The 9516-nt window shown below is 54.6% G+C and overlaps 1 protein-coding gene across 1 annotated transcript; it reads right to left on the reverse strand.

Moving 5' to 3' along the window:
• Positions 1 to 50: 50 nt before the first annotated feature.
• On the reverse strand, positions 51 to 6399 carry RAB5IF (RAB5 interacting factor). The gene is made up of 4 exons (XM_068208203.1): positions 6211 to 6399; positions 4306 to 4409; positions 2312 to 2441; positions 51 to 1752 (listed from the first exon to the last, which is right to left on the reverse strand). Exons 1-4 carry the CDS (start codon positions 6337 to 6339, stop codon positions 1711 to 1713), a joined length of 405 nt encoding a protein of 134 aa, XP_068064304.1. The 5' UTR covers positions 6340 to 6399; the 3' UTR covers positions 51 to 1710.
• Between the last annotated feature and the right edge of the window lie 3117 nt (positions 6400 to 9516).

The raw sequence follows: 9516 nt of genomic DNA on the forward strand, positions 1-9516 counted from the left end.
CCCACCATTTTACAAAACATCAAAGACCAGAGGACACAGAAGCTGCACAGTGGATTATTCAGGCAACATTTATTGGAGCATTTCAAGTATACAATGGTTTTACTGATGGCTGTAAGCAGCTAAGATGCAGATGGACAGGAAAGGGTGACCTAGAACTAGCAGGCTATGCAATTCTCATGGGAAGGTAATGATTTCAGCTGATAGGAGAGGAAGAGAAAGTTGCAGACTAGAAGTTTGGGGACTGGGAGGAGAAAATAAAGAAGTTTTTATTGAGATAATTTACTTAAGTTGGCCACTCAACACGTAGCAGAAGCTGTCTGCTATTGCACTCTTCCCTTGGCATCCCAAGGACCTAAAATAACCAGGGCTGTTTCTTCACCAAGACCAGACAGATTTTCCCTGGTAACAATGGAGGCTCGCCCTGGCTCAGCACTTGGAGATTGAGATCCCTGGCTTTGCACTCCCAGTGAGAGCCAGGCTGTGGCACTTCCACCAGAGAGGAGGCAATGCAGGCTTGCAGCAAGAGCACACTTAACTACCAACCCCTCACTATAAGGCAGCACTAGGTCAGGACTCTTTTCGGGTGCCTGAGCTGTTTAGAGAAGCAAGGACCACATGGCAACAAGACTACAAGATCCTGTGACAATAACAAGGACTGTGCGTGTTTCCCAAGAACTATTTCTGAAAGATACGTTCTTAAAAAATACCTTAAAGCAGAGACTCCCCATTGATGCACAAAAAGGGCATGACTAGGGAGGGACTGAGCTATGAAGTGATCAAGCACCTCCCAAACCAGAGGTTGTATACTCTGCCCAGTTTGCAAGTTGATACTTCTGCATTTAAGATAATAGCTGCCTTGATTGTGTTTTTGTGTCCTGCATTTATGAACAAAGAGCAGTTGAATTTCAGACCTTAAAACCAAATTAAAACACTAACATTTAACAGGGTATCTCCAGAACGACTCCTTTGAGACTATGAAGCTCTGAGGTATGTGATGGCAACTTGGTAGTCAGGCTGGCAGAGTGCAGTGGAGCTTCTAAGCCTCCTGAATACATCTTGGTTCACCAAATGAATCAGTTCTTCCTAGCAAAATCACTTAAAAATTTGTCTTCGGCAAAAAGCATTTAAAAATTCTGATCGACAACTGATTTGCAAGTAAAACAAAAAAAAAAATTAGAAATGGTAACAACACAGTCTGTTTAATCAAATCAGACCTGGTTACTACAAAAACATGCTAAGGACAGCCACCAGCTCGTGTCCTGGGTGCTGCTGTGCCTTCTGTCCACATACCTACAACTGCTTTTGAAACACTGTCTAAAGGACAACCATGGAAGACAAGTCAGGGTTTAATGACAGATTTCAAACAGAAGGGCATACATACATTAAATTAATAGATTCAACCTTCGGCACACAGGAGTTTGGTAAGAGTTACTGGCTAAAGTCACAGAAAGTTCCAAATTTGAACAGTCTTGAACCACTTCCAAAAATTCCAATGGCTTTTTAATAGTTCCAATAATTCACGGGTATCTAAAATGGAGACAGGCTTTCCAGCAGAAGAGTTGGGGCTCCTCCAGGCTGCCCAGACCACTGGTACAGAGGAGAGCTGCTTTGACTTCCCCACTTTGCCATCAGTCCACTAAAGACTAGGATTTATTAAAACCTTCTCTATTTATTGATGACTGATTTGACAGGCAAATTCTGCAGACTGTGTCAGTCATAGTGGATGGCAGTATAGAAGATTATCCAAACAACCTGTGGGGAGAAAAGGAAGGGAAGGTTATTTGGATGCCTCTCGAGAGGTCTCAGACACAGCAAACGAGCCTCAGGCCTTACTTTCAAGAGGTGACTGAATTCCAGCTTTGAGGTGATCTTGGAGAGATCTTAGGATCACCACTTGCCCCAAATGGTGGCATTCAACTTGTCTGCCAGGCTCTCCACATTAAAATCCCACCACAGCCCCTCCAAGGATTTAGAGGCACCAGCTAATCAAGTGCTGTGATCAGATACTTGGGGGAGGGGAGTAAGGGAAAAACTAAGACACCCAAAACACCAGTCCAGGTGTAACTAGTTCTAGATGGAATGGAACTCCACCACGATATCTAGGACAGAGGATGAGAGTGGCTGATGCATCCTTTACTACAGAGAAATCCCAGGTGTCAGCACTGTATTTCACAGGCAGCAATCCCAGTTACTGCCACTTGGTGCTAACAGATCTGCCTTCTCTCGCCACTTCCCCAGCTCTCTTCCCAGGACTTCAGAAAGTGCACCAACACAATTCACAAATCATCTTAAAGACAGCAAGATGCATTACCAGGAACAGTGCAAAAGATGTCATGAATCCCTCCTTTGTTAGCTCCCATGTCCCACCATATTCCTCCTCATCTATCTGCTGGAAGCTGCTGAAGTAGAGGTACAGAACACCAGCATTGATCAGGCAGAATCTGCAGGGAGAGGTTAGGAACCATCATTGCAGTGGTACAGGCTGTAGGTATCCCACATAGCATACAGTGAAATATCTTCCATCCACAGCAGAGAGGAAGCAAAGAGGAATTCTTTTCCTGCAGTGCTTCCCAGGTAGCTCACTCACTTCTTGGAAGAGCCCCTCCAGGTGAGCTTGCCAGGTTGGGATGAAGTTCACCTGACAAGGCACAACCTACTCCTAATAGGGCTCAAGAGGCAGATGTCAAAAGCTAGAAGTATCCTCAGATCTGCAAAACTACAGGTTCTCCTGACCTGCAGACTGACAGCAGTTCTGCCTCCACAGAGAATCTGTGTGTGCTTCTTGATTCTGAGGCAGCAGAGAGGGAAAACTGTCACCTCCATGCTCAGGGTTAGAGCTCTGTGAGTATCCCAGGACCAAACAGGGAAGAAGAGATAAGAGCCACAGAGACTCAAAAGTACCCTGCAGTCCCAGCACTAGGGTCCAGCCTGAGACACCTCAATGCTCTCCAGTCTGTGCTGCAGCAGAGAGAACAAACACAACCTTCTGTTTGTCCTAAGACAGGTTTGGCTTTACACCAGGCCAGCTTGGGGCTGGGGCAGCCTGGGCTGGGACAGGTCCGTGTCCTGCAAGGAAAGCTATGTGGGAAGGGTGGGATGACAATACACACACAAAGCAGGTGACCAGCAGCAGCTGGAGCAGCTGTGTCACTGCACAGCACAGAGAAACCACACACACACGCTTCCAGAAACTTTTGGTTTTCCACTGTACACCAAATCCCTCCTGTTTACATTTAGCACAGGAATTGGCTTAGGTGCCTGAAGGTGCCTTGTCAATTAATGGTGGCTAAGTAAGAGCAATGAACTGTTCCTGGGGGCACTTCAGATTTAACTGTTGGTTGTAGCTAACCGGGCTCCTGCTGGAGCATCACCCCTCCCCTTTCTTGCCAAAGCCAGAACACATGGGACGAGGGACAAGACGACAACTGAATTTTGCCTAAGAAAAGCTGTGAGGCTGGAGCTTGACTATTGAGACCTTGGCTAGGCAGAGATAATTGCAAACAGAGACTCCCCAGAGCAGATCCAGCATCTTCCCAGAGCAGATGTGCAGAGAGCAGGACTGTGTCTCCACCTCTGCTGGCCCTTGAACACTTCCAGGCACATGTCAGGGCCAAGCACATTTTCTCTTCAGAACTCACTACAGCCTTCAGACACCTTTGGGGAGGCGACCTGGCTCCCATGTCTTGGGATTCAATGCACACATCCCCCTCAGGCACTGCCTTCCCCACCCCGTGTCAGGAACGGGCCATATCAGGAAGCCAGGAGTGCTGCTGAGCTCTGCTGGTGCCACTGTGCCAGTGCCACTGTGCCTGCTTGGGACCTGCAGCCTCTCATGCTCTGAGCAAACCTTTTCTTTTTCACGGAGCAGCTGCCTCTGTCTGCTGATAGAGCCTCCTGTCTGAGCAGGGCTCAAAGACCAGGACACGCACACCTTCCCCCATGAACACTCCTTCCTGAGTGATCACAGCAGGCACCACACTCCCAGCCCCTACCACTCGTGCAGGACATACACCAAGTCACTTGAAATGCTAGTTCCCTTCTTCTGCTATTACCCCCTTTAATAACAAAACAAATAATAATTTTTAGAAGTATTAATCAGGCTGAGGAGAAAGAGACTGACGGACATGTTATGATGTGGATGAATTTCATGGCAACCAACAATGGAATGAAATGCTGGCTGTGAGACACAGAGCAGGCAGAGCCTGCCTTTAGCCAGCCCACTATTCACAGCACAGCCTCAAACAGGCTCCCGGGCCGGCCCAAATGTGGGAATGTACACGAGACAGAAAAGGAAATAAACCTTACACTGCTATTCCCACGAATCCCTTCAGTGGAACTACTCCCCAGATGATTCCCAAAATAACCGCAATGATCTGCCGGAACCAGTAGATCACATCTAAAAACTCGTCCTGAGGAGAGAAAGCACAAGAAAAAATGTTGGCATTTATTAAGTTTATTTTTTTTTAAGCACCACACAATTAACAGGTGAAAATTCAGCATACTGAACACTTAGTTCCCCACTCAGAGTATAAAATATTGCACTCAGAACAGATAAAGCAGCTTGGGGCACTGTGCACCCTGGACTCCTCCGCTTCCACATGAAACACACAGTTTTGTCCTCCAATGGGACAACAAGTCTCTAGTCCCCTTATTTACTAAAGGTGCAATAATAATCCCCTGGACTAAAAATTTAAAGAACTGTTTATGCTTTGAGAGTGTTCTACCCACGTTGGCCCAGGCCCTCCTGCACCCAAGAGCTTTCAGGGCTCAGGGCAGCTCCAAAGCACAGCTGTACCTCACTGGAGCCAGGAGAACTCCTGTGCTTCCTGAGCAGCAGGGCTGTGCTCATTCCTCTGTCCAAGGGCACACACTTCTGTAGCTACTGCAGCCTAGCAGCAGGGCTCACACTTTAATAAAATTCACTTCAGCTCACATCTCTTTTCCCAGCCTCCCCAGGACTGGGATTGTCCCAGCAACCCCCCAGACTCCAAAGCCTTTGTGATCCCCCCAAAGCCTGTAGGATGTGCAGCTGTTCAGCTCCACGTGGAAGATGTGAATCCATGTCAGATACAGACACTTCTTCTGGTCACTGCACTTGTCAGGCAGCTCAGCCTTCAGTTCACGTCTCATTGTATAAAATACTGGCACAGCTGTCCCTGCTCCCCTGCTGACTCTGAAATTCCCGCTCCATCTGCCAGAGGCGAGGGGGCAGGGACACACGAGCCCCACCAGTTCGGGGAGCCACAGGTAAGGAAAAAGTGACACAGATTGCTGTCTGACCCCCACGGAAACAGAGCGTGCCACCTCCCCACGCCAAAAGCAAAGCCAGCACCAGGGAGCAGAGACGCTGGAACACACGCTGTGCGCCCGGGCATGGCAGGGCTCCAGCGGCAGCTCCGGGCTGCGCTGCTGGGAGGCAGCACGGGAGGAGCGCCGGGCAGGAGCCCGCAGCACATGGCAGACGGGCACAGGGAAACTCCGGAAAGCTGTTTCTGCTGTTCCTTGAGCCACACAAGGGACGTTTTTATTTAATCCGAGAGGAGCTTTAAACCACGAGCCCAGAGTAACGGAGGTGTCTTAACACGGTGTTTCCCTTGGCCCCGCGCCCAAAGAGCAAAGGGCCGGGCCTTGTGCCGCCCACGGGGGACCGGCAAACACGGCTCCGCTCAGCGGTGCGGCGGCCGCACGCCGCTACGAGCATTTACCCCACAGACGGCCCCACCGCTCCCGGGGCTGCGGGCACGGGGCGCTGCCGAGCGCCGGCACGGCCCCGGCACGGCCCAGGCACGGCCACGGCACGGCCCCGGCACGGCCCCGACACGGCCCCGACACGGCCCCGACACGGCCCCGGCACGGCTCCGGCACGGCCCCGGCACGGCCACGGCACGGCTCCGGCACGGCCCCGGCACGGCCCCGGCACGGCCCCGGCACGGCTCCGGCACGGCCCCGGCACGGCTCCGGCACGGCCCAGGCACGGCCACGGCACGGCCACGGCACGGCCCCGGCACGGCCCCGGCACGGCCCCGGCACGGCCCAGGCACGGCCCAGGCACGGCCCCGGCACGGCCCCGGCCCCAGCCCGGCGGGTCCCCGCAGGGGTTCAGCCGCGCTCAGGGCAGGGACGGCGGCTCCTCCGGCACCCCCGCGGGACGGAGCCGCCGCGCCAGGCGGGTCCCGGCCCCCCGAGCCCGCCCCGCTGCCCCGCTCCCACCTTGTCGTTCCAGGCGGAGTCGCTGCGCAGCGCTTTGCCCCACACGGAGCCGCGCCCGGCCGCGCCGCCGTTGGCCACCGCGTGGTGCTGCGGGTGCGGCGGCTCGTCCCGGCGCCTCCCGCCGCTCATCCCGCTCCGCCGGGATCCTGCGCCGGGATCCGCCCGCCCGGCCCGGAACCGGCCCGGAACCGGCCCGGCCCGCCGCGCGCCGCCAATCGCCGCGCGGGCCCGCCACACGTGACACGGGCGGGGCCGCGCCCGACGGCGGCCGAGAGGGGCCGGGGAGGGCAGGGCAGGGGAGGGGAGAGCAGGGGGTCGAGTCGAGTCGAGTCGAGTCTCGGCCTGGCAGGGCCGTTCCCCAGCGAAAGGGCCAGACAGCCCCGGCGTTGCTGGGTGGGAGAGGGGACGGCCCTTCGCAGCCCTGCAGTGTCGCTGAGCCTGCAAGCAGGCCACCACAGGGGGTCCCGGTGCACAGCCTGCCTGGGGGGGCTCCACGGGGCCGGAGGGTTGGGAGCCCCGAGGATACACACCGTCGTCCAGCTTCTTACCTGGTTATTCACCTGGCCTTAGAGCGGCTGAACGTATGGGGGCTGTGGATAGAGTTATCACATGTGCAGCCCTAAAGATTTGACTCTTTTTTATGTTCTTGCCTTCCAGGAGCAGTGGTACTCAGGCCAGTTGCATTCCTCCTGGAAAAACGTACAAGAATTGCTCCTGCATGGTTTGCCAGGGTGTCTGGTTGGCTCTCGCTCTCTGTTACCTCCTCAGCACGTGTTTGTGTGGGTAGAGAGGGGCCTTAGGGACAATATTCCAGGTGCCCCTGGCAGCTGGGGCCACTCCGGGCACTGCTGGAAGCCCTGGCTCGCGTGGGGATCCTCACCGGTGCCAGTGGGGCTGAGCCCTGCCCAGGTGCCCTGTGTGGAGCCGTTCCTCCCCGCTGTGCACGTCCCACTGGCGCACCGTGAGCCTCGCCGTTCCTTTTTCCCAGTAACAAACCCCAGGCCTGAGGTCCTGCATTTCTTGTTGTCTCACAGTTCTGCAAACACGATGTGCTGAGCATCTCCAGAGCCCGGCTGCAGCTCCAAGCGCTCCAGCAGGAGCTGCTTTGCTGCCAGCAGGACCTGGAGCCCACGGGAGCAGGCTGACCCTGCGTGGGCTGTGTGGGGTCAGCACAGAGGGAACAGGCTGAGGAGTCCCAGAGCTCTGATCACGTCCAGCCGGGGCCGTGTAATTTAAGTACAGATTAAACGAGATACTTATGGACTTATGGAGGAGTGTCTTACCCTGCTCCTGCAAGGCCATCAGGCCCTGATCACCTCCAGCCCCTTGGGCATGTGCCTTGGCTTGGCTGGTCCAAGCCAAGGAAGCCTCGTAGCATGGCCAGGAAGGGGACACGCAGTGTGGGGTCATTGCTGGGTCTTTGGCAGCTCCTTTGCCTCTGACCCCCACAGCAGGGCCAGGCCAGACATGTCCTGGCTTCAGTCTTCCTCCCTGGACACTCCTCAGGTGCTTGGGTAGAGTGGAAACAGTGTCCCTGTCCCCAGTTCACAGGGATGGAAATGCCTGCATGGTGATGAAGACACCTGGGTCAGGGAACTGAACTGAAATTCACACTCTTTTATAAAATGGCTTGCTTTACACCATTACCATTGCCTGATGCTGAGAGAGAGAGAAGCAAATTAAATTTGGGCTTGAAAGAGCTGGAGGGAGGCAGGAGAGGTGCCAGGGGGCACAAACAGGCCCTGGTAAGGGATGTGTGTTGGCAGACACATGGAAGCAGGGGAGGAGGATGATAGCACGGGCAGCCCCGGGCACAGACAGGGAAGGCAGGAAGGGCTGGATGGGGCTCAAGGGACAGCAGAGGTGGCCCAGCTGTAGGGGCTGCAGAGCTGGAGGAGCTGCCGTGTGCCTGCAGCTCCTCTCGCAGGGTCTGGCTGGACACTTGCCCAGTGGCGAGAAAGCAGGGCTCAGTGAGGGACAGCAGCCACCCCAGAGGGGCTGCAGGTGGGTCCTGCTCCTGCTGGGCTCCTGGGAACACCTGGGCCCTGCTGAGGCTGGGCTTCTGTAGCACAGAAAACTCTGGGACCAGCCACGGGGTGGCAGCTCAGGCTGGCTGACTCCTGATTGGGCTGTGGGGGTTTATTTTGGTTTTGTTTTGGTTTTAGTTTTGCTTTGTTTTGGTTTTTTCCCTCTTTCCTTATATTTTTTTATTAAAAATACAAACCTTCTGAGGCCTCCCTGTCCAGCTCACGGGCATGGCAAAGGTTCTGTGCTTTCCCTGGCTTGTCTCCACCCTGGCATAATATCCAGCAGCATTTCCAACTCTACTCCTGCATTCTGCTGGCTTCTGAGCCCATAGCCTGTCCTTCAGAGGGGCTGCAGGCAGGACACCTGCTTCCAGGGAAGGGTCAGGAGCCTCTGTGGCCCCCCAGAGGAGGCAATGTCCTGTAGATTTCATCTTAGCAGCACGGGCACATGGGTAGGCTGTCCCCATGTCAGGCAGGCTCTTGGCAGAGCAGGTCACTGGTCTTCTGAGCCAGTGGGGACAAGCTCCATGCCTTGGGCAGGGTCTGGCCAGCCTGCCAGAGGGCAGAGCCACTGCTTTTATATCAGGGTTGAAACAGGTTTGGTTTTTTGGTTTTTTTTTTTTTTTTTTTTTTGCTTTTTTTAGCTGTTATTTGGAGTGATGCCCTGCAGGAGAATGGCAGCTGAAGATTTAATTTGTGTCAGTGCTCATTTCTGTTCTTCATCTGTGCTGCTGCAAGTGCAGTGTGCTCCATGCTGTCCCCTCTGATCAGGGTCTGGTCCTCAGCCTCAATTTCCCACGTCTCCATGGGCAGCGATGGAGCTCCTGGGAATGCTGAAGCTGGGCAGTCCTGCTCTGGCTGCCCACTCAGGGTTGGGTCCCCAGAAGAACACTCCCTCTCAGATGTACTCCTACTCTCTCTTCCACCTTCCTGCTCCTCTGCAGGCTGAATTCTGCCCCTGGTGTTGTGGGACCCCACAAAACAGAGATAAACCTCCTCAGGATGATGTCTGGAGGGGCATCACTCTCCCAGGAGGGATCCCACAGGACCGGGAGCTCCTCTTGGTGCCTGCAGGACTGTGATGAGGTTCAGGGTTGCTGATGGGAATGAAATGTGAGCAAGAGCTGCTGCCCTGGAGAGGTGTCCCAGGATCAGTGTGAGTCCTGCCTCGAGTGGAGGAACTCCCCATCCCTGTTTCTCCAGGCTCTGTATTCTTTCTTGGGAATGGGGCAGTTCCCCAGCTGTTCTCTGCTCCCGGCCACTTTTTAGAGACCCTTTG

The sequence above is a fragment of the Anomalospiza imberbis genome, chromosome 17 (assembly GCF_031753505.1).
Source record: "Anomalospiza imberbis isolate Cuckoo-Finch-1a 21T00152 chromosome 17, ASM3175350v1, whole genome shotgun sequence".
Lineage (NCBI taxonomy): Eukaryota > Metazoa > Chordata > Aves > Passeriformes > Viduidae > Anomalospiza > Anomalospiza imberbis.

Coding starts and splice junctions, on each gene's coding strand:
- RAB5IF (XM_068208203.1), bottom strand. CDS start 6,339: ATGAGCGGCGGGAGGCGCCGGGACGAGCCGCCGCACCCGCAGCACCAC. Junction 2,442..4,305: donor GGATTCGTGGGAATAGCAGT/GTAAGGTTTATT, acceptor CTCTCCCTGCAG/ATTCTGCCTGATCAATGCTG. Junction 1,753..2,311: donor CATCTTTTGCACTGTTCCTG/GTAATGCATCTT, acceptor TTCTCCCCACAG/GTTGTTTGGATAATCTTCTA.